Genomic DNA, 25,677 nt, shown 5'->3' on the forward strand with positions numbered 1-25,677 from the left:
GAGTTTGAATGTAGAAAAAGTATACTACTTTAAAATGTTTTCTATTTTGTATTTTTCTCCTCTTGTGGTCTCCCCCCCTTTTTTTGTTCTGATTCTTCTGTCACAACATAACTAATATGGAGATAGGTTTAAAATAGTGTTACATATATAACCTATATCAGACTGCTCACTTTCAAGGGGAGGGGGAGGGAAAGAGAAAAATGTGGAACTCAAAGTCTTACAAAAAAAGGAATGCTGAAAACTATCTTTTCATATATTTAGAAAAACAGAAAGAAAAAGAAAAAAAAGAAAAAAATGCCATCTACATACAGAGGAAAAACTTTGGAGTCCGAATGCAACTGAATTTTTCTGAGTGAAAGCATACTATGTCCAATATTTAAAACTTCTTTTTTCTTTCTCATTTTTTTCCCCTTTCATTTTGATCCTCCTTTCACAACATGACTAATATGGAAATATGTTAACCATGATTGTACATGGACAATTTATATCAGACTACTCAATGTCATGAGGAAGGGAGAAGAAAAGAAAGGTGGTGGAAAAATGTGGAATTCAAAAACTTACAAAAAAAGACAAATGCTGAAAACTTATATTTGCATGTAATTGGAAAAAATTAAAAAAACATTAAAAATAAATGTAGGCTGAATTGTTTTGGGTCTAATGATAAAAGAGCATTAGAGAGGAGGAGGCAGAAAGGGAAAGGAAACAGACCAAAGAAAACAGAACAAAAGAATACAAGAGTTACTAGCAAACTCTTGCCCTCCCCTTCTATTTAGATAAGAATGTAGTTGCCTCAAGAGGCTTCTAAGCCATATTCTCTTTTTCATTGAAATCTGAAGTAGAATCAAACTGGCTAATGACTACAAAAATCCAGCAGGGTTAGCTTTTACTTCCAAGACAGCACCAAAAGTTGAACCAAGGTTCCAAGGCTAAACAGGAGCTTCTCCAAGCAGGGAAGTTAGCTACTGCATTGAAGCTTAGATCTCAAAATTACTGGTAACTGAAAACCCTTGGCTCAGACCCAGGAGAGAGAGGAGGCTCTGTCTACTTTGTCTGGTTCCGCTCTTCTGAGATTCCTCTTTCCCAGGGGTTTTTGACCTTTTGGGAGTCATGGTGCCCCTTCTTTGGCAGACTGCTGATCAGACCCCCTTCACAGAAGAATGTTTCTTTAAAAATCTATATTGAGGGAAATGCTAAATTTCAGTTAGAGATAAGTTAAAGATGTCATTTTTTTCCCCACATAAGTTCATAAACTGACTGAAATCTATCTATGGACAGTTTAAGAGCCTTTGCTTTATATTCTATCATTTTCTCTGCTCCAGTAGCCATTTTCATTCACTGTACTTAGGCAGTCAGATGGGAAACTCTGCTCTACCAGGATTAACAGGCTCCCCCACTTCAACTCAGTTTAGTAAGCTGATAATTGTGTCTTTATCCTGCTGTGTTCTGTAATGGGTCAAGAGCAGCCTTGGGGCTGCACTTGAAGCTCAAGGTCCCCTTGCCCCAGCAAGCAGCTTAACCCAGATGACTCCTAGTCATGGCAAACCTCAGTCCCATTACTGCTGGGATTCCTGGGGCCTGAGGCTAAAGACTGAGCACACACAATCCCTCCACCATCCCCTTCCCAGGCCTCTGCCTCATGGTAGTTTCAGATGAAACCCAGGGAGTTTCCCATTGACACATCAGGAAAACCATAGATCTGGATTGATTTTCCCAGCAATACTGACCACTTCTCAATAAAACAGGAGCTTAGATGAAGGTTTTTCCTCTAATAGTTTCCTTTTAGAAGGAAACTTCCACTTTCCATGATGACCCTTGTACTCCCCATTTCAAAATCCAGAGAACTAGCTTCTAATCTGGATGACCCCCAAGGGCCTGGGGCCTGCCTAAGGTAGTGCCTCTGGTACTAACTTCATCATTAGATCTAAGTAAGGATAGGTCAGAGGAATTGGGGAAGGGGAGAAGAGAGGGCAGTTTTCTGCCCTCAGGAGATCTAGAGGGAGAGGGAGTCTAACTGAGAAGGAAAGATGGATGCTTTTGTATGACCAAAACAAGCAACATTTTATATCATATGGTCAGGTAACAAGTGGCCTAGATATCTAGATCAAATGCCCTAGTCCAGAGTCAAAGGATCTGTGTTCAAATCCTGCCTCAGATTCTTATTACTTATGGAATACCTTGGGCAAATCGTTTAACTTTCCTGAGATACAGGTTCCCCATCTATAAAAGGAGGAGATTGGACTAGGCTCTGGATTCTGTTCCTAGGACCTTCTAGGACCTGATGCCTTCACATCAGTTCTCTAACTAATTTCTCTTTGGCTCTCCCTAGAAACTGGCCTCTTCAGCAGAAGGAGATTGTTAACCTGGGGGAAAGATCCTGCGAACTCGTTACACACACACAAACACACAAAACTATGCTTCAATAGAATTGGTAATTCTATGTATTTTATGTATTTTAAAATCATTCTCTGAAGGAGTACAAGACTTTACCAGATTGCCACAGAAGTGTGTGACACATAGTAGGTTAAGGACAACTGGGTAACCTTAAATGTAAGTGATTATCTTTGACTGTCATCCAAACCAGCCCAAGAAATACTATAATAATATGTTCAAGCCATTGTGCACAAGATAACCATACCCCATCACACCTCATTAGCCCCTTTAATCAGCCCCCTAGATGATTTGTAGGCTGGCTGACGTGCAATTTCCTCAGACTTAAGGTAAATTATACCAAGTTCCTGCCATCTCCCAAACATCTTCTTGCTTGTCTATAAGCATCAAAATGGGGTAACTGGGGGTGAGAAAGGCAGGTGACCTCACCAATGAGTTTGTGAAACAGTGCAATCATCATAGTAGAGTTATGAATGAGGGAAAGAATACTCCCACCAAGGGGGCACATATAAAATCGGGGGCAGCACGAGGTGGGACACCCCTACCTTGGAAATGAGTTCATCATGATTAGCCAGGTGAGCCCTGCAGTGAATGCAGCTGTAGGTCCGGTGGCAGGAAGGCAAATATGCCTGAAAAGTCTTGGATCTTGTCATCTTCACCATTGGAGCCGCTGCTGAGTGCTGCCCAAACTCAGGGGTGGCCCAGGAGGTGCTCCCACAGGACGGGTCACAAGGGAAACACCGAAAGACACAAGTAAAGGCCGTGGTTTTGGCAGGTGGCAGGTGTGGGGCAGGCTCCACACACTGGCGATGGCTTAGGAAGGACTTGCTTGCAGGCAGAAGTCTGCAGCACCTTGTCAGCAGCCTGCAGTGCCGAGAGAGAAAAATAATTAGCCATGGGACCAAAACTTCTGACTCATAGCTCAAAAGCTGTCAGAGATGCTGCCTATGAAGTGAGCCAGAAGACAAGGAGAGCCCAAAGTTCCCCTCTAGGACTAAAAGGTCTTGTTTCTTAAATGCTGTTCTTCGTCATATTGTCAAAAGAAAATTAAATGGAAAAGTGAAACATTGTAGAGGACTCAAAATCCCTACTTTTGCTGAATGGTGACAGACACTCCTAGATACAATACCCAAGTTGGAAGTGTATTCGACAGCTACCCAAAAATCCAACAAGCTGGATACTACCCTCATCCTGAAAGAGAGGGGAGATGAATGGGCTCAGGGTACAGAATGAGACATTTCGGACCTGTCTTTGTAGGAGGTTGTTCTACTATGTATGTTTATTACGGAAGAGAGGAGGAAGGGGGAGGATAGATTTTTGTTAAAAAAAAAAAATTTTAATCCACCAAGTTGGATCAAATTTGCGGGGAAAGGTCAGACTCAAAAATATACTGAGCCAGGGTTCATGGAGAAAAGTCTTGAAGGGGATCCTCTTCCTTGCCTTTGCTGTACCCCAAGGCTTAGAATCTGATTCCCAACAACGAAATCAGTCTTTGCTCCTAAAATTAGGCCTGGAAATTAATTGCTGAACATTAGTTTCTTGAGACCAAGTACCATGCCATTTTTTTCTTCTCCACATCCCTAGATAACACAGTACAGTACACACTGACCATGGCAAGTCTTTATTAGATGTTATTATTTTAATAGGTCTTTATTAAATTGAACTGAGCAGAGTGGAAGGCCTTAAACATGAGCAGAAGACTGTCTGATCAACTTTTAAGGAAGCCATTCAGTCAGCTAGCATTATTAAGCATCTATTTTATTGAGCATATGCTAGATACTATCATAAGCCCTAGAGGTACAAAAAAAAGGTAAAAGCTAAGTGCATGCCCTGAAGGCTCACATTCTGCAACATTTCACTATGGGCATATAATCTATATAAGCTTTTGTACAGTGTTGCTGTTCTGTCTTTAGGGTTTTCTTGGCAAAGAAACTAAAGTGGTTTGCCATTTCCTTCTCCAGCTCATTTTACAGATGAGGAAACTGAGGCAAGTAGGGCTAAATGGCTTGCCCACAGTCACCCAGCAAATCAGTGTTTGGAGTCACATTTGAATTTAGAAAGATGAGTCTTCCTGACTCCAGGCCTGGCACTCTCCCCTATATGAACTATAAGTGGAAATAAATTTAAAAGAAAATTTATTTTCCACAATTTTAGGTCCTACTGATCTGTGTAGACAGAGGAAAAGCTTATTAAGTTTTACCCAGACCCCTCCTGTTTGGGGCAATTTCTGAAACAGAATTTCTTCTCTGCTGTCTCTCTCTGGGCCTCATGGACAATACAGGGGGTCAAATACCTCACCCCAAGAAGCTACACATCATCCACTGTAAGTTGACTATACCAAGAATATGTGGTCCTCTTCATAGGGAAGCCTTCAGACACTGGATAATGATGGCCCCAGGTTAAGTAGAGCTCTCAAAGAGAGGAGGGGGAGGTCCCCAGGCTCTAAGTCCACCCTCAGGCCCACTCAGCTATTCCAGACCCTGTTTATTTCATGGGCTTCTTTTACTGGGGGTGCTTCTACTCGCCTACCTCCCAGGAGAGCTGTGAGTGTTAATTAACACTTGCATCATGCTTTGAAGATAAAATTATTTAGAGAGCTGGGGGAGGAAGACAAACAAAATCAAGTCTTCTCTTACTGGATTTATATCTGGGAATCCATCTGGCTTTTCAGAGAGTATTCAAAGCACCTTACCCTTTTTACTAAGCCCACCATATTTTGTAGTTAAATTTTCTAAAAGACCCTCCCTTCCCTTGTGCCACATTGCAGAAGGATGAAAACTGAAATTGCTCCCTCTGGCAGCTATTCTCTTTCTTCTCTTGAGTGTAGCAATAAAGTTTTTTTTAAATCTTCTAAGAGGCTTGTCCACTTCTACTTAGAGTCCCCATCTATACTCAGATGATAAGAGCAATAATAATATTATTAAAGACTTTCATAGTATTTTACAGCATTATCTCATTTGCACCCTCAAACAATCATTTTTACTTCCACTTTACATAAATACTGAGAATGAGAGACGTTAAATGACTTTCTCAGGGTCACACAGCTAATTGATATTAAGGAGAGGGATTCAAATCCAAGTCTTATCTGATTCCCATATGCTTCTTTAACATTTAACCTGAGAGATATTAGGTGAATTAACACTCAGACTTGAGGTACCCATAGTCTGATCTCAAGTGTGTATTTTTCTTCCCTTGATAATAAACCAGGAAAACCTTTGGTCTGACTATGTTAAAGCTGAGACATACATACAGCCTTTGCAGAACGGACAACAGGAAACAGTATGTGCTGTCCTTCCTCCCTCCATGTTTTAATCAAGGGTGAAATCAAGTTGAAATGAAGCTTGAAAGAGGAAAAGTTGTCACAAATGGACAGTGTGCAGCTTGAGGGAGCATGGGGGCAGAGGGAGAGAGAAGGGGTGGTCCTGCTCTGATGCTAAGACCTCAGGTACAGGTCCATTTGAGGATGCCTGGGGAGAAGGGAGCAAGCAGAGAACTCAGCAGTATCCAGTATCCAGGGCTGCTCCAATGTTTCCTCTCCTCTGAAGGTTGCCTCAGAACCATGTTTGGGGATAAATTCATGTGAGAGGAGAAGGCCCCCCCAAGCACTCTCCATTTCTGTCATTGTCTGAGTGAACTCTCAATCAGCATCATAGAAAACCAGCAAGGTATTGTATGAAAATTACAGTTGAGTTGACACCACCTCAGCCATCAATGACAATGATGAAAATAATGGTGGAAACTTCTTTACCTATGATTTTATGTGCCTTCATCATGATAAGGCCCCCATTTTCAATAGAATCATTGGATTTTGAAACTTCAGTGATCTATGTAATCTAACCCTTTCATTTTATAGAAAGTGACTTGCCCTCAGTCATACAAGCCAAGATTCTCAAACTCTGGTCATCTGACTAGCATTCCAACCATTTTGGCATGTGGGAATGAAAATCTTGCCTAAGGTCCCATTTGCTGATGGTAATGTCCTACATAAGTCATTACCCAGACCACAGACAGCACCTTTCTTTTCTTTTCTTCCTGATCCCCTCAACTCCCTCCTTCCCTCCATGTACACACACACACACACACACACACGTACCAGAGCACAGAACCGAAGAGAATCATCCAGTGAGTCATATACTAGCAGCTCTAAGTATACTATTGACAAAGGGGGTCATCTTTTGGAGCTAAAATTGAACCACTATGTGTCAGTGGCTATGAAAATATATAATGTCCCTGGGTAGGAAAAACCTGATAATCCACTCCAGGTTTCCAGACCTCCTCTTTATTCCCTGACTAAGAAATCCTGATAATTTAGCATCATACAAAGATGAAGCTCCTATAGAAGATGGGTAAGAGCAGGAGGGAAGAAGGCAAATAGCTTCCTCTTGGACCAAATGCTTCTGAAGTCCAGTCTTTGCTGGATGGTGGAAGGCAGGGCAGAAGGGAGGACAAACTCTGACCACAACCCCCCCCCATCCTGAGCAAACACTGTGGGAGGAAAAGAAAACAAGCCCCTGGCTGCCAGTCTGGGTTTATACAGCAGCTGCAGTCTGTTTTCTTATCCATACAGGGCAGATTCTAAATTATGCATTTACCAGGAGCAGGGTTATTTCTTCTTGCACTTATGTTCTTCAGAAGGAAGAGAAGTTCTGGTTTTACTCAATCCTGGGTCCTAAAATGTATTCATATCTACTATCTCAGAGATGTACCCTTCACATGCCAGCAGAAAGACACAAACACATACACATACACACAAAACCACACAATCTCCTTACTGCAGTGATGAACAAAAACAAACAAGAGCCAAAGGCACTAATTCATCAGCACCAGGGAGCCCTCCTCAGCCAGAGAAGCTGGAGAAGCTCCTTTAGGAGGCTTTGGGAGGAAGAATCTCAACTTGGCTGACTGCCATCTTGTTCACACTCCTCTTTTGGAGATGGGGAGTTAGGATTTGGTGGGGGATAGAAAGGTATCTTGTTGAAAGGGGAAGAAAGTCACTGTTTCAGGTATGTGAGAAGGAAGAGGAAGAAAGGGAAGACTAGGACAAAAAGATTCAGGGAAGTCCTCCCAGGCCATGATGAAAGGTGGGATTAGATGAAAAACAAGCTTTAAGTAGAAAACTATTTCCTCCCAGACCCCACAAAAGGGGGGGGGGGAAGAGGGGAACCAGACTACTTCTTTCTATGTCTTTGTCCTGGATTATCAGGTGAAAAACAAGAGTGAATATAAGGTATGATGAACAGAAGAAAAAAAGGAAGAATGAAGTTACAGGTTCCAAATGACCCTTGGGCAGAATCTGCTTCTAGCTAACTCACCATAAGCTTTAAACCACCTGGGTCTTTTGTTTTGTCGTCTGTAAACAAGAAGCATGGGCTCTGGTGAAGCCCAGATTGATTTCCAACTAACCAAATAAGCTCAATATTTAAAAGCCTCAGGATACATGTACAAATTAAACACCATTTTAAATGAAGTAATAATCTATCACTGTGAAAATTAAAGAAAGACTTGCTACCAATAGCTGGCTCCCTATTATCAACAAGGGAGATAGAAGTAAAGATGTGAAATATTATTATTAAAAACAAGGAACTTGGCAACATTCTATGAAGGGTAAAGTCCAACAGCAGCACACTCCAAACCTTGCCAGCATATGTGGCCAAAACTCCTTCACCCAGACAGATACCTTTTCCTGAATAAGCCACAACCAAAACAGGAAAATCCCAATAATTTCAGTCCAGAAGCACCATTTCACCTCAACAGGCCCAGTTTTATGGGCTAGTGCAAAGCCTTCCTCACCTCACATTACTAGGCCCCAGTCCAAACCCATTATTCTTCACATGAGCCACCAGGGTTGGAATTGTGTAAATGTTCTCAAGCAAAATCTTCACCATGATAGTGTGTGGCAGGATTGGAAGGATTTGGTCTGGTGGTGAAAAAATCTAAAGATAAAAAGCCACAAGACAACCAGACTCATTCCTTGAACATGCAATTTTTTTTTTTCTGGGGGTGGGGAAGAGGATGATTTTAAAAAAAAAATACATCTCTCCTATAACTCTCATCCCTGCCTCAGGTCAAGAGCAGGCGGGCTTTAACAGAGAGACAGTGAGAAAGAAAAACCATTATACCACTAACAGTGATCCTTATAGATATTAATTAGTACTTAAGAGGGACAGAAGACACCAGGTAAGCTCATCTATCTCAAAGGATAGCAGACTCTCCAGGTTGTACACTTTGACTTCAGTGACAATTCTCTTTTGAGACTTAAATGTTTCATTGGTAGGGAAGAGATTGGGGTTGGGGGAAAGAGTTCAGGAGTAAGTCAGGCTCTCTAATAACCCCATACTCACCAATTTAGAGATTTCTATAAAATCTGAGCTCCAACCTTTCTCTTTAAGCAGCTCACTCAGGAAATTTGTGACAATCCCTCCTTTCCCACCTTCAACACAAAATCTACCTTTTTTTTGTTGTGATCAAATAAAAAGATAATTTCTGCAAAAGCACTTTGCAAACCTTCAAATGACATGAAGGCAAGCTATTTCTTCAGAGAAAAAAAGCAAAATGGCATTCTTCCAAAGAAAGCAGCCAAAGGGGATTGGATTAAATAGTCTCTAAGGTTCTTGCCATCTCTCAACTTAAGATTCCATAGTTCAAATACTCTCATCCTATACAACTTATTATATAGCCAAATCATCCTATCACACTGGAAAAAGTCTCCTTTGATAATGTATAAGAGTGGGGCAGCTGGGTGGAGCAGTGAATAGAGCATGGGTCCTGGAGTCAGGGGACCTGAGTTCAAATCTAACCTCAGACACTTAATAATTACCTAGCTGTGTGACCCTGGCCAAGTCACTTAATCCCATTGCCTTGCAAAAACCTAAAAAAAATAATGTATAAGAGAAACAATCATTTTTCATAGCTAGAATTATCTTCAAGATAAATAGATCCAAACTTAAAGATCTGAATAAAGGCTACTTTTCCCCAGTAGTCACCTAGGAAGGCCAAAGTACTTATTCCATCAATACTGAAACTGGTCAAACATGCCTGGGATGCCTTTAGGGGAACTACCAGAATCCAAAGAATGGCATTGTAGGTATATGCAAAATGATATTATTGCAAGCTTGATCATCAGTATTAGGTGCCAAGTTTGGCTCTGACTGAATATGAGGCCTTCTAAAAACACCAAACATACCCTTGAAGAACAAAGACATACCACTATTAAGGACTGTCCAAAGAATATGCTGTGGGTCTTGAAGACAATTATAGAAATTAAAGAGAAATTCAAAGTGTTCTTTGACCTCTCAACTGACTCTTTTAAAGAGAACAATATTTATCAGGAAGCATTATGTAAGTTCTCCTCTTTTGACTTGGAAAAAACTATTAATCTTTTAATATCAGGTTTAGATATGGTTGAAATCTAACCCAGTTTTTTTAAATCTGAACCACCAAGTAATGGCAATTGAGGAAATATTCTCCTTTATAAGCCAAACAGACCTCTCTTCTACCTCTGATATAAAGGACTGCATTGATTTCACAAATATGTTGAGAAAAGATGAAAAGAATTCATCTTTTTCCATTCATTAAGCTAACAGGGTCCAGTTTGGCAACATTTTCAATTCAGAGGTCATGAAATGTACTAGCCTGGTATTGTGGCATGAATCTAGACACAAAGACTAGACCTCCAGTAAAAGGAATTTTGCTTGTGGATACTGGTTTAGGCCTTTGAAACATCTGTTAACAAAGTAAATGTATTCACCACATGGCTATTCGTTCATTCATGGCTTTACTGGAGGGGAGGGGGGCATGTGGGATTTGCAGCTGTCACAACATCTGCATGGAGAAGAGACATTCTCCTGGAGCATCCTGATTGTTTACATCTAACTGGAAGCTGGAGTCCTGTGGTGTTAGAGGTCACTAGTTGGTTGTCTTTTCATCAAGTAAAAAGATATTACCTGAGATTTTTCCATTGTTGGTTTTAACCCCTACACTAAAACAGGAAGAGAGAGAAAATTGGTTTTCTAAAGATGGGTTGTTAGGACTCTGAAATTGAATAGCCCTCTTGACCCAGTCTTTTTAATCTCTTTACTTAAATATGTGCTTCCCTAGTCATTTCATTCTTTGAAATTTTATCCCCATTGCCTTGTAGTAATAGGTGCTTAATAAATCCTCAATTGACTGGTTGATATTTTACAATGGCCCATTTTTGCCTTGGTTTAACATTTAGGTTAAATGGCAAACTCTGTCTCCTGCCAGCAGACTCTGTCTCACAGGGGCAACTGAACCTGAATGTTCTGTACTGATATATTTAATATTAAGACTTGGAACTAGAGGACACAATCATGTCTCTGGTCTGCCATGATTTACAGAAATTTCTCTCATTAGAGACATACTGCCATAAAGCAATGTGGTCACATTTTCTCTTTTAGACCACATACATTCTATTGCTTCATAAGATGCACAGGACATTTTCCTGAGCTTCCCAAAAGACTTGATGCTCTGGTAAAATTGGAAGCTGATTGGGCCACTGAGGAAAACTTCAAGTCCCTCCCATTTCACTTGTATAAATGAAATCAATCAACAAGCATTTACCTACTAGGTGCTAGAAATGTAGTAAAACAGTCTCTAATCTCAAGGAATTTATATTTGGGGGGGTAGGAAGAAAGATGATAACATTTACATGATATAGAATAAGATAAGGTAAAAGGCACTAGGAGTTGGGGAAATCACATGAAGTCTCATATGAGAATTTAATAGGATTTAGAGATACCCTAGAGATCATCTTGTCCAAACTTCTCATTGTAGAGATGAAAGGTTAACCACACAAAGCTCCTAAGTTGGAGGCTCCAGGTCTTCCTGTCTCCAAGGTCCATGGATCATCCACTATACCCACAACTACCTCTCAGGTGATAGTGAGCTAAGCTTTGATGAAAACTAGACTGAAAGAGAAAAAAAGATGGAGATGAGGAGAGAGTACATTTCCTGTCTCAATTTGTTAGTGTAATAGATGTCCTGCATGCAGTGGTATGTATGGTTTAGATTAATTATTAGGTATTAGCTACAATAATTAGATTGTAAGCTACTTGAGGGCAAGGACTTTGTTTTACCTTTCTGTATCCTTAGCACTTAACACAGTGACTAACCTATTGATAGAGGTTACATCATTCCTCACTCAACCTTGTTTGAAGGGCCCCAGTATCAGAAGGTAAATTATTGTGCTTAATGTTGCTAGTTCCCTGTGTTTTTCAACTCGTCCTTTTTTGAACTTGATCACATTAGGTACTTCCTTCCTCAAGGCCCTTTACAAACTTTTAAAAGATAGGAATAAAAGTTACTATTTTTAAGAGGAAATTAACTCTACCACCAGCTTGATATGTGACCCCAAGCACTTCTCTGGGTCTCATCTGTGAAAGGTAGAGATCACTTTCCAGTCACTTCTAAAATGCTATTCTAACAACTTTCTCCTCAGCCTCCATCTAAAAAGGACATTCATGACTTGGGGTAAGAGACAACAGATTTCTAAGATTTCCTGACACTATGTCACTGTAAATGAAAAGCAGACCATGCCAGAGATGTCAAAAGTAGAATAAGAAAATTTTCTTGAGTGTTTCTTTAGGTTATGGGATTCATGAGCTTCATTTTTTTTTTGGTCCAGGTGGAACACCAATTAAGTATATGCTCTAAGAGACACCTGCTAGATAAGCCTTAGAAATAGCTTCTCTCCTAAAAAGCTAGAACAGAATAGCAGTTGATTTCAGAGAAAGTGCATGAGAACACAACCTTCATTCACTTTATCCCCCATGTTACCTCTGTGAAGAACAGGATGGTAAGTTCATTGTGTAGATTTGTCCTCTTTCGATACCTACTGACAATGCAGGCCCTATCATCAGTTTTAAGAAGCTCCCATAAGCCCAGAAAAGAAGAAAGATCTAGAGACCAAAGGCAGCCATATCACCATTCTCATAACCTGCCAATATAATTCAGTCCTCAACTGCCTCAGTCTGTCCCACTTTAACCTTCCAATTTCAAATTAAGTTTTTAAAACTCCAGACTCTTCCATCTGGGGCTGGGATTCCTGCCTTTTTTAGACAAAGAATCTGGAGATTTTAAGTTTAAGGTGTAAATGTAAGAACTAGACAGTGACACATGCTTCTTTCACAAAAAGATGCCTTCAGTGCAACAATCAGGCACAATTTTGAGGTATCAGTGATGGAGAATACCATCTGTATCCAGAGAAAAAATTGTGGAGTTTGAAAGATTATTACCTTTAATTTAAGAAAACCCGTTATCTTATTATGTAATTTTGCTATCTCTTATACTTTATTTTTCTTCCCTAAGGATATGATTTCTCTCATCACATTAACTTAGATCAATGTATACCATGGAAACAGTGTAAAGACTAACAGACTGCCTTCTGTGGGGGGTGGGGGGAGGGAAGTGAGATAAGGGGAAAAATTGTAAAATTCAAAATAAATAATTTTTGTTTAAAAAAAAAATAAGGATGCCTTAACTGATGCTGATCGAGATGAGCAGAACCAGAAGAACATTGTATACCCTAACAGCAACATGGGGCTGATGATCAATCTTAATGGACTGCTTATTTCATCAGTGCAACAATCAGGGACAATTTTAGGGTATCTGTGATGGAGAATACCATCTGTATCCAGAGAAAGAATTGTGGAGTTTGAACAAACATCAAAGACTATTACCTTTAATTTTTTAAAAAAGGTATTTTAGGTAATTTTGCTATTTCTTATATTTTACTTTTCCCTTAAGGATATGATTTCTCTCTCAACACATTCAGTTTTGATCATTCTATAGCATAGAAACAATGTAAAGACTATCAGACTGCCTTCTGTGGGGGTGGAGGAGGGAAGTGAGATTGGGGGAGAAATTGTAAAATTCAAAAAGCAATAAAAAAAAAAAAGGATGCTTTAGTAGCAGCTAATCTGGTATAAAGGAGAAAGAGCATGGGATTGGGGAGAGTACCTGGTTTCAAATCATAGACCTGCTACTTTTTATCTGTGTGAATTTGACTTTCAGTTTCTTCATATGTAAAATGAGGGAACTATATTATAGGATATTTAAGATCCCTTTCAGCCCAAAATTCCCCTGATGCTATGATTTTCCAGCTGTCCCTAATTCAGAGATGGATGGATTTCATCTCAAAAAAACTATTAAGAAACTGTTTACAGAAGGGGGGTAAAAAATCCAAGTATGCAGCAAATTTCTGGCTTTCTCCTCTGCATGTGAACAATGAATTATTTTAAAACTGAAAACTTCTCTTCCAGAGCTGGTACACTAGACAGAATGGGGTTGGAAAGTAGGGGTGTTAAAGGAATATTTTTATTATTTATGATGTACAAAGTGTTCTACCTATATAGTTTTATTTCATTGGAGTCTTCTGTTGTGAGGAAGGTACTATAGGTATTATGACCATTTTTTGGTGGAAACTGAGGCTTAGATGTGAATTGACTTGTCCATAATCATCCACAGCTAGTAAGTAAAAGACTGGAACCCAGGACATCCTAGTCTCTTTTGTTACCAGTGCCAGTGTTTCATACAAGCTGGGCAGACATTAATAAAGAATTCTGAGAAACATGGTAAGATATGCATGAATTGAAAAAGAGTGAAATAAGCAAAAATATATACACTGATCATAATAACACAAATGAAAAGGACATTTTAAATTGGGTACTATAGAATTACGATGACCAAGTTTGGCTCCAGAGAAGAGATAAGACTATGCATCTTTCTCCATTTATTAAGGGATGGGGGTCTATAGGTGTGGACTGTTCTATAAACTGTCAGGCTCAGTGGGTGGCTTGACTTCATTGTTTTCTTTCCATAGCTTTCTTCCAAGGAAAGGTTTGATGTAAAAGCAGAGGAAGATAGGAGCCTATTTGGAAATGAGATGTAAAAACAAAAAGAATTCATAAAACCTAAATGAAAACAAACTGGGCAGGGGTGTCATACTATGCCCTGACTTATACATGTACAGGAAGTCACTGAAGCTTTGGAGTCACATCTCAGCATGAGATGTCAGCCAAACCAAAAATCCTGGACCACATCATTAGAATTTTGGTTATTAAGTGTATATTAACACCCTTCTTTGTTCCAGTTGATCCCTCCTCCCCAACTTCAAGCACTATGAATAGTAGTAAATTTTGTACTAAATACAAAACACCATCATAAGTAAGAGAGGCGAAAGTTTTCTTTTTAAATTGGGAAAAAGGTCATTCAAAATTTGGATGCAATGAAATAGCATTTTCCCCCACAACACCTTCCTGTTTCTAGAAAACCTCACTGAAGCCTCTAGAAGGAGGGATATTTTTTTTCCATTAATGCAGTATGAGGGTGGGGATGGAAAGAAGGGAAATTAATCAAGGACCATGATAAAAAATGTGCTTAGTTTTTTAAAAAATAAACAAAAAGTATGATTCAACTAATTGTACTGACCTATAATAGTGAATTAATACAATGAATTACTAATAGAGAGGGTTTTAGTTCTAGATTATGGATAGTTTGTATTGAGGGAGAGGAATAAACAGAGGAAAGGGAAAGACAGAAGACAAATGTATAGGGAAGGATGGAGAGGGGACCTAATTCTATTCAATGAGGGAGAGACATAGAGGGAAATCAAGGACCCTGCCAACCCTAAAATTCTATGAACACATGCATACATGTGCTCACAACACCCAAGCTCACAACATACATATATACATACACACACACACACAGAGATTCTTCTCTAGAGACAGGAAGGGATGAAAGTTTAGTAAATTCAGGGATTATAAAATAAACATTATATAAGATAAACAATTAGCTTGCCTGGTCAGTGGGTATAGTAAGTTATCAATGCTAATTAACTATTCTTTTCAGCTCTTCTATAGCTCAAAAGTTGCTGCAGTGGTGGCTAGAAGGCCTAGAGTTATGCAAAAGCCAACTGCCAGATGTGCCAGCAAGTGAGTAGCACCACCAGAATTAAAATATGCATCATTAGTCCAAGGCTCCAGTATAATCATCCCCACCCCCTATTCATACATCTAATAGAAAATGCTATCTCGACCCTCCTACCTGGATTTGAAGACTATTAATCCAGTCAGGATATAACAAACACATTCTATCAGGACATACATGATGTCATTCTATCAGGACATAAAATGTGACTCAGGTAATGATGGCATTCATTTCAGAATTCCAGTCTATTCAGCCTCAGTGCCATCCATCATATGGGATTCTAAAATCCCTTTATCACTCCAAAAGGAGAGAAACTTGAAGAAATATTAGGGAAACTTTTAGCCCTCCTAGACCAGGGCCTGGGAAACCACAGAGGAGACCCAAATGCTTCTGGTATCTTTCTCAATCTCCCCAATGCTCAGGACAAACAGGGTGGACCCCAAGGTGTTCCTGACCCAACTGGATGATCTGGCTGTAGAATTTGGGTGGTGCCCCTTTATGGAATTCTCCTCTCTCTGCCACATCACAGAAGAGTGAGACCCATCCCTCTGCTTTGGCTTTTCATTGGTTGCAGGAAATTGTATTGGATGACCAAGATTTAATTAGGTCAGGATTGGCATCTTTTCAGGCTGTGATGTAGTTAAGAGCCTTGGGCTGGAAAGCCAGATGACCTGGGTTTTTAGTCCCAGATTGCCACTAACAAGCTCTGTTGACCTTGGGTAAATCACTAAATTAAAGAGTCAGAAAATACTAGAACTGGAAGTGAATCTAGAAATGAAGGGGCTGAATGTTGACCTCCAAGATCCCTTCCAGCTCTAAGTAGCAGACTAAGTCCTCATTTATCTCCACTACTTTAAGGGGGTATTTTTCTACTGATAAGGCCACCTCCTCAACCTAAAATTAGGAATCTCTTTGCAACCTCTACCCCTGATGTATAATTACTTGTAGCTACTCTAATGTTTGTCAAAAGACCTAGAAAACACAACCTCAGTTGAAAGGGGATATAGCAGTATGAAAGAATAAATTTTGCCTAAAAAATTAGAGGGTAAAGGGTTATGTTAAGTCCCTTAACCACTCAGCCTTAGTTTCCTCATTTCTAAAGAGAAAGTGCTTAAAACAGTCTATCTCCCAGGATAGCTTTGAGGCCCAAATGAGATAATATATGTAAAATATATGTATTTGCAAACCTTTTTTTTTAAGTTTGGAAGCTTTCAGGGGGAAAAAAAGCTTTGGATTCAAAAATAGAAGGGAAGAAAAGCAGGAAAAGCTTAAAGGAACTACTTCTTGGTCAGCTACTGTCCCAGTACTGTCAGCTACTATGGTAAGCAAATAAATTATTCGTGTGCCTAAAAAAAAAAGCAGGGGGAAATCTCTCATCCCAGAACCCAGAATCCAGGATTTTGATCTCTTTTGGCTTTTGATCAACTACTTCCCAAATGAGAATAACTGGCTTCAGCAGGTCCTGCTTGACCCAGGTCCTCATCATTAACTTTTCTTAGTTAGCACAGAGGGGAAAAAAAGCACTGGGCTTGGAATCAGGAAGATTCATCTTCCTGAATTGAACTCAAACTTCAGATACTTGGATTATCCAGTACCAACTGTTAATTCAAATGCAAGGGACCTGAAGTCCAAGAAGAATCATCTTTGCCTATTGTACCATTTCATTTTAAGAAATAGGTCTCTGCCACTGCACCTACTGACTTTGGTGGCAGACCTAAGACATGGCCAGTTTGAGTCTGACACCATTAGACACCATCAGAGGGAGTTGAAATGAAGATGTGGAGTATACTGAAAATGTGTGGCCCATAAACTCTAGAAGAAGTTCTATTGTTGGCTGGCTACCCATTCAAATGTCATGATGGTCTAGGCTATTTAAATATTGTCACTTTTGCCTTTTACCTTAAGTCTTTTCTCCAAAATACCAAAAAACAAAAACCCTACAAAATCCTACCCCAAAGCATTAAGAGAGTCTTGGCCAAATAGGTGAAGGACATTTCTACACTGGTAGTTTACAAAACTAATCCAAAGTTTTCCAAAGTTAATTTCTCACAAGAGAAAAGGAAAAAAAATGCTACTGTACTTAACATTTCCACAGAAAGCACATTTCACTTGAATTCTAGGTTTGTCATTCAGGCCCTTTCTAAAAGGGAATTACAGTGCTGATTAAGTCAAAACTCTGTGGTGATACAAGGAAAAACAAAAGACAATCCTTGCCTTCAGAGAGTTCACAATCATTATATCATTATAATTCAGAAATTGCTCCACATACAAATCTATCTAGACTACAGTAATCTATGGGAAAATCAGATATGTGGATAAATCAAGTGTATGTGGGTTTGTACTCTAAAGCTCAGGGATTAGAGAGCCTCAGAGACAATGGATTACAGCAGGGTAAAAAACTCCTAACATACTCAGGTGTCAAGCTATCCAAGAATTGAGGCTAGGGCAAAAGAGAGAAAAACAAAAACCTCTGCTCCGCTTTTTAATATAGGCTTGTAGATAAACAAAGGTTACCCTCCCTTCCCAAACAAAAAAAAAAAGTTATTATGAGTCTGTCTGCCCTTCCCCCAGGCTATACACAGCCTAGGCAGAGGGGAGATTTTGAAATAAGCATAATCAACATTTTCTACTTCTGGCTGCCAGGAATAGTTAATGCCCCAAGCACCGGCCTGCAGCACAACCCCCTAAAAGCCACTAGAACACAAATAATATGACAATAGCCTCATACAACAATAACCACAGCCCACAGGACTCCATTCTCTTTCTACTTCTCACCGCCCTCCCCAGTCCAAGCTACCACATAAAATGCTAAACTACAATTCAGGACTCATTTGCAATCTAGGAGGGGGGTGGGAGGGTAGGTCTAGTATCCTTCACAACCACCTGAGCCCAGGAGGCAAAAGCAAAAGTCAATGCTTTGCTCCCAGACAGATCAAGACCTATGCCACCCCCAAACTGGTGCTTAGCTTAGTAGCCAAGCTGACAGGGAAGTTCTCTCCCAGTGTAAGAATCACATATCTAGGACCTTTCACTTTTTTCATCATCTCAACAATCTAGTTACAGGGGTTTTTAGCCGTGTGTGTGTGTGTGTGTGTGTGTGTGTGTGTGTGTGTGTGTGTGTGTGTGTGTGTAGAACCCCTTGTCATGGTTTCATGGATCCCTTCTCAAAAATGCTTTGTTGCTCCCATTCATAAATGAAGAAAATGCTAAATTTAAAAATAAAGATAGAAAATCTTTCCCTATTCAAGTAATCTGACTCTTCTGAAATCTACTCATGGACCTCCAAAGATGTCCATGGACCCCTTCTTAGTAAAGAATTGGGTTGAGTTACTCTTTCTTATTTATTACTGTCATTCAAGGAGAAAGCTCTTCACAGGTTGCTTCTCCCTGGTATTGGAGTTATTTCTACCTGGACTACAAGTTCTCGTCAGTCAGGCCTTGTGGAATCTGACTTCTAAATAAAAGCACAGTATAGTGGATAGAACTGGACAACAATCCAGAAGGACTGAGTTCAAATCCTGTCTCATACTGTGAAGAGACTCCTGAGATTAAAAAGACATAACAATCTCAGGGGTTTACCTATTAGCTCTGTGACCCTGGGCAAGTCACTCAATCTTTTTGAATCTAAGTTTCCCTAACTGTAAAATGGATAATTGCACCCATCTTTCAGGGTTGTAAAGATTAAATGAAATAATGTCTGCAAAATCTTTTGTAAACCTCCCATACCCTGAAACAAGGGTTCTTAATGTTTGTGTCCTTGAGCCCCATTAGCAACTAGGTGAAGGCTACTTAGTCCTACTCAGAATAAATGTTCTCATTTGCACAAAATAAATATATAGGATTACATTAGGGATTCAATGATTTTGAAAAACATTTACAACATATAAAAAAACAAGTACTCAGATTTGAGGGTTAAAAACCCTATTAAACTGACTAGCAAAAATCAAAGTTAGGCAGTGAATTTGTTTCCTTATACTCTTTTCTTCTAACCAAGAGACATTCAGCCCTTTGGGCCAGATGACAGTGTCCAGAGAAAGCTTACACAATTGCTCTTCAGACTGGACCAGTTCTTCAGGGAAGGTAATTCAGCCTCCAGGATTGTCAGATTCTAAGGCTGCCCACCCACATCATAGTCACAAAAAGAGGAAAATGGAAAGAAAAACTTCAGAGAAAAATCAGACCAAGTGCTGGGAAATAGAGGAGGGAAAATCAGTAAAGATAAGCTCTACTTACAGGGTCTCAGAAGCAATACCACAGAGAAAGATAAGATAAATACAAAGAGGAGCTAGTCACCATTCCCCAAAACAAGAAACATTAGCCTAAGGGTTCTGTCTAGAGATATGATCTTAAGCAATTCTCTGCCCTTTTCAGGGACTCAGTTTCCTCCACAATCAGTAAGAAGAGATTGATTGGATGATCTTTAAGGGCCTACCCAGCTCTTAAAAGTATTTAGGAGATAGAGGGGAGCAAATAGCTGATTTCTGTGTGCCAGATATTCAGCCTCAGCCTGACTGTTATCCAGTTTGGTTAAAAGATAGCTTCTCCCAGACTTGCTAACTTTTCAGAAAGTAACTCAGAGAGTATCCTATAGGGAACCAAGGTTGATAGATCAACTGAATGGGTAAAGAAAGAGTTTAAAATCTAAAAGAAATTGGTCTATGTAAGCATCTTTCCTTTGTCAACCAAAAGATCCTGGTAGCCATGCTCTCTTGACAGAGTAAATCGGGCTGTGGAATGTAGTTTAAATAGACAAGAGGAAAAAACACCTTGATTTTAAAGTCGTAGAGCTTTTTTTCTCGTCTGTTAAAAAGGGACATTTGTTGCTCAGATACCAGAAGGATGCAGAGATCAGGAGTAAATCATGTTAACAGGCTAGCTGGGAGAAAAACAAACAGAATGGGAAAAGGGATAAACAAGGTCTTCAAGTCCAAAGAAAGGGAAGTCCGGGCCAAAGAAAGTCAAGGACTTGCTTCCCCTCCCTCATTGAAGCTTCTCTGGATAGCTTGGGGTGCTACCCTGGCCAAGAGAGAAGATGGTAGTGGCTGCCATGAGTGGGGGGGGGGGTCCTCCAGTTTATTGGGCAGAGTAAGGAAAAGGAACATCTCTCTTATCTTCCCCATCCACCTCTGTGGCTGGGAGATTACGGAGGAATCTTTCCTACTATTGGCCTGGGAAGGAGGAGGCTGGTAAACCCCGCTCCAAAAGTTCTGGGCAAAAGGTGGACAGTTTGTCCGTGGATCCTGGGAGCTGTCCTAGCCCTGGGGAAGAGGCAGCCCAGGTGCCAGCGCCCCCTAGGAGTGAGCCGCTGCTGCGCTGACCCAGAAGTTGCCCAGGACAGGAGTCATCCCGAGTGGAGAGGGCACTCAGCAGGGGGCCCGAGCCCTCCCCGGCCACCCCCCTTCTGCCAGCGACTTGTGCGCCCAGTCACAGGAGCCGGGGGTGATGTCAGCTCAGCAAGTCCGCCGTGGGTCGGGGATGCGGAGGGGCGGGAGGCTGGGGTGCGCCTGGCCGAGGCTCGCCCGGGGCTCGCTCTCCGGGTCCCCCACCTCCTGGAGCCCCTTGTGGGACGCGGGCCCCGCAGCCCGGCTCTGGGGGCCGTGCCCAACTCCTGGGCTGGAGGAAGCGGGTCCGGGGGACACCCCCGACCCCGGCCCCCCAGAGCGGGCGCTCGCCGCTGTTTGTAAACAAACCGATCACGTGGCGCTCGGGGCGCCCGGCTCCCCCCAAACCCCCGCGCCCCGCGCCGGAAGCCCGGAGGCACTAGAGCCAGTGCGGCCGGCTGAGGCGCAGATCGGCCGCGGCCCCCCCCAGTGCCTGGCGCCCCGAGTCCGGCGAGGACGGAGGTGGGGTGCGGGGAGCCCCCACGCCCACATCCACACCCACGCCGGCACCCCCGCAGCCGGGAGCCCCAGCCCCCCGCTCACCCCGCGTTGCCCCGGCGAGGCGGCTCCGGCCGGGGGTCCTCGGCTGGGCTCGGCTCGGCCCCGCTCCGCCGTTGGAGCAGGAGGCGGCCCGGCTCGGAACCCGGGCTCCGCTCGCGCTCCGCTCTTAAAGCCACAGTCGCCTCCACTGGCGCTCCGCATCCCTCCCGGAGCGGGCCGGGGGCTGCCGCTGACGGACGCGCCCCCGCGCCTATCCCCTCCGCTCAGCACATAGCAACACGCAGCCGGTTGGCTGGGGGCGGCCGCAGCCCTTCCTGGGCCAGCCAATCGGCTGCAGAGGCAGCTCCGCCCCCCCCTTCCCTGCCCCCACAGCTCGTGCCAGTTGGGTTGCGGGGAGTGGACTGAGTTAGGGACCACACAGCCGGAGTCTTGCGTGGCCCCGGAGGCTCAGCCTGGTTGAGTCAGGCCGGGGGGGGGGGGGTCTGAGGAAAGAGGTGCTCCAAGGGGGGTGCCTCCAGCCGTGTCATGTAGAAGATTGTTTATTTAGGTTTGGGGTACAGACCCTGGCCGTCTTGGTCCGCTGGGAGTTTTACTTAGAGAAACAGGAGTTTAGGGAAGAAGAGGAACAGACATCCATAGTTCCTACAATTCCAGCATGTCACTGGAGAGTTGCACTTTCGGGGGGCACGGGTGGGTCGTGAGGGCAGAAAAGGGTATGTAACATGTGCCTTTCAGGAAACGCTAGACTTTTTACATAGTTCTATGGTTTCAGAGTTGGAAAGTCTTGCTTTCCAGGCCTGATAGAATGACCTTCATTCCTGAGTCTTAATTCCTACCCAGTTTCCTCTTATATCCCCTAAAATAACCTAGCTGGTGCCCAGGTCCCAAATAAAAATTTCTCAGGAAATTTTCTCCCAAAGAAATTCTCCCTCCCCCCAAAAAGTACTATTAAGAACTTTATCCCAGAACTAGGGCCCAGAATACTGCTCTTCAAAAGCTAAAAAGGTAGCCATGGTTTCCCGGTTTTGCTGAGAGGTATCCCCACTGCCTGGTCTGGAATTTGGGGGCTGGAGAGGTTAGAAAATGAGATTTTACAGAAATGAGGCTGTGAGAAGATATATGTTGGGGACTTGAGACAATCTCCTTACAAGAAATTGGGGGCGTGGGATTGGCTGTCCTTGCTGAGGTAATTCTGCAGGTCTTAATTCCTTCTGTCTTGGTCCATAGCTTTTTCTCTGATCTCTAAAATTACTTTTTCTGGGAAGATGTTTTCCCCAATCTCACAGTCTCCCTTCTCCACTCTGACTAGGTGGTTGAAGAGGAAAAATGAGAGTTTTGAAAAAGCTAGGGGCAGGAGAACAGAGAAGTCTTAAGCAGTGCAGCTTTCCATGATATAAAACCAGTCCTGCTAATGGAGTCTGAGTTCTGGAAAGTGAAGGTGTTGTCTCTCATCTTCCTTCCTAGAAAGGAGAAAGGAAAAAAAAAATATTAAGCTAGCTTAAGCCCCCTACAGTCAAAAAATGTCACAAGACTTGTGACTCAGCAAATCAGTTATACTGGGCTGTTTTGGGGGGGGGGGGGTAATCCATGGGTCCCATTGACCAGGTAAGCTAGAGGAGAGCTGAGTATGAAAAAAAGTATTTTGGGATCTGTTTCAGATTACACAAATTCAGAGAAGACCTGGAGACTTTGGAGAACAAATCATATTGTCAAAGCCCTTGCAAATTAAAAAAAAAAGATGAAGTGGTTAAAAAAACAACATGGACCTGAAAGTCAATTCATCTGTTTAGGCCTCAGTTTTCTCATCTCTAAAATGTGAGAATTGAAGTAAATCATAACTAAAATCCTTTCCCAGTCAGTCTATAAATTTAATACTGTATTAGGTACTTCAGCACACATAACTGAATACAACTGTAGCACCAGAAACACATATGTGATATCTATATATGGTTGCTTAGCTCTGTTGTCTAGGTCACCCTTTGGGGTTAGATCCCTAAATGGCTTATTTTGCAAATTGTACCCTCTAACTCAAAAGAGTATCATAGGGTTTAGAACTGTCAGAGACCACCTAGTCTAACCCCTATGTTTGTTTTACAGAAGGGAAAATTGGGTCCATAAAGAAACTTACTTAAGGTCACAAAAATAGCAAAGTCAGGAATCAAACTTAGATGGTATGAGTTCACAAGCTTCACTGACTAATGTGTTCTTTCCACTATTCTTCATACTTCTTCCAATTTCCTTAGCTCCAATATGCACAAATGATGTCATAAAAACATAGCTATATGTGTAGTTGGTCATAAGGAATCCAGGGAAGAGTATGGATGGATCCATAGCTTCTAACTCAAGTACTGGAAAGTCCAAAAGGTATTTTCTCTTACTAACAAATGGAATAGGTAGCATCATTTTTGTTAGAGGAAAATGCATAAGCATATATAGGAGGTTTGGTTATTCTAACTTAGATAACATGGTACTTCCTTCTTTCCCCTTCTAGGAGATTGTAAATTCTTTTGAGGAAAGGAACTAAATTTGATTTTTTTTTCTTTGTATCCCTAGCACCTGTCCCAATGCTCTGCACATACTAGTTGTTTATATATTTTCAATAAAGTCTTGTTGAATTAAACGTTTGCCATTCATCCATTTGTATCTTCATCTATAAAGTAGAGATTGCCAAGTAAGTGGTAACATTTCTCATATGGAGAAAGTCTAAAAATGAACAAAATCCCCAGATGTATCCTAAGAGCCAATAACTAAATCTGACTTAGCCATGGTGGCTTTAGGCAAGAAAGAATCCTAAACCAGAAAGGGGTGATAATAAAGAGCAGTGATCCAGGCAGATGTAATGAACCATCATCCCCACTTGTTACAAGGTTTCCGGAATACTTTTAAAGGAAAGTGGCATGTAGCCGATTAGCATCTGACACAAATTAGTTTAACACTTTTTGATACTGGTGGGTTATGTAACGATATTAGTTACTACTGTTTCTGTTTAAGTAAAAGTTTAAAAAAAAGTTAAGCAAATGAGACCCAGTTTTCAAAGTGAAATCTGAGGGCCCCTGCTGGTCTATCTTGGTATATCCTTTGAGGCCAGGAGAAAACAAGTGGCAAAAAGAGGATCAAAAGATATAGAGCTAGAGACACCCTCTAGTTCAAATCTTCCATTTTACAAAGGATGAAACTGAAGTCCAGGGGAAGGGAAGTAACTTGTCCAAGGTCACATAGGTAATAACAAAGTTCAAATAATACCTAGGCTTTTTATAAAAAATGAGGCATTATAAATTTGTACAGAGGCAGCATGGCATGATAGGTCAAGAGAATTTGGAAGCAAGAATATTGGGTTCCAAAAAGATCAAAAAAAGGAAAAAAATCCATATGCAAATAAAATTATAGTGGCTCTTTTTGTGATGGCAAATAGGAAATTGAGAGGATGCCCATCAACTGGCAAATGGCTGAACAAGTTGTAGTAAATGAATGTAATGGAATACTATTGTGCTATAAGAAATAATGAGCAGCATGCTTTCAAAAAATCCTGGGAAGAATTACATGAAGTGAATAGAATCAGGAGAACATTGTACATAGTAACAGCAACACTTGTGTGATGATCAATCATGATGGATGGACTTAGCTCTTCCTGGCAATACAGTGATCAAAGACAATTCTAAAAGACTCATGATGGAAAATGCTGTCCACATCCAGAGGAAACTATGGAGTCTGAATGAAGATCAAAGTATACTCTTTTAGCTTTATTTGTTTTTTTCTTATAGTTTTTCCTATATGTTTAACATAATTGTACATGAATAACATATACCCTATTGATTGCTGCCTTGGGGAGGGGAAAGAAAGGGAGAAAGAAAGAAAGAAAAATCTGGAACTCAAAATCTTTTAAATATGAAGATTGAAAATTATCCTTACATGTAATTGGAAAAGATAAAATATTATTAGGGAGGAAAAAAAGAATACCTGGGTTCAAATCTCAACCCAGGCTGTCCCTAGCTGTTTTATTCCAAGTTTAAGTTTACACAATAAAATGAAGAGCTGTTGTGAGAGTCAACTGAATTCATTTAAGTAATGTTCTTTATAAACCTTGAATCTTGTCTATTCCAATTTGAAGAAGACTTTTTCCAACTAAGTCCAAGGCCTAAGAATGATAAATCTATTATCACTTCCTTGGGACTGGATAAATCAAACAACCCACCTTTACAGGCACCTGAAGGCTGCCAAGCACAATGAAGATTGCAATAAAGGAGCAAAATCTAAAGAAAGAGAGAGACATATTGTGTAAAGGTAGCAAAGTTGAGGGGAACAACAGAATAAATCTAAATTCTATCAGAAGCCTATCCAACTCCCCCCATTTGCTGATGCTTTTCCCCTCAAAAATATTAGATATTTCTTTAAAAATGCACATTCTGTTTACAAGATGTGTAGGGTGTTTAGAGAGAACCACCATTTCTCTTACACAAGG

General features: G+C 41.1%; 1 protein-coding gene across 2 annotated transcripts in view; it reads right to left on the reverse strand.

Annotated features, from left to right (window-relative positions):
- The window catches only part of YPEL2 (yippee like 2), a 71,760-nt gene extending 50,399 nt beyond the window's left edge, over positions 1-21,361 (reverse strand). The window contains exons 1-2 of one of the 2 annotated variants that reach the window (XM_074223578.1): positions 21,261-21,361; positions 2,934-3,252 (exon numbers count right to left, since the gene is read on the reverse strand). In XM_074223578.1, the coding sequence (XP_074079679.1) occupies positions 2,934-3,050 (117 nt within the window). In that variant the 5' untranslated portion in view covers positions 3,051-3,252; positions 21,261-21,361. Of the gene's footprint in view, positions 1-2,933; positions 3,253-15,453; positions 16,468-21,260 lie in introns of those variants that run through there. The other variant, XM_074223577.1, reaches the window with a different exon arrangement.
- Between the last annotated feature and the right edge of the window lie 4,316 nt (positions 21,362-25,677).

The sequence above is a fragment of the Macrotis lagotis genome, chromosome 2 (genome assembly GCF_037893015.1).
Source record: "Macrotis lagotis isolate mMagLag1 chromosome 2, bilby.v1.9.chrom.fasta, whole genome shotgun sequence".
Lineage (NCBI taxonomy): Eukaryota > Metazoa > Chordata > Mammalia > Peramelemorphia > Peramelidae > Macrotis > Macrotis lagotis.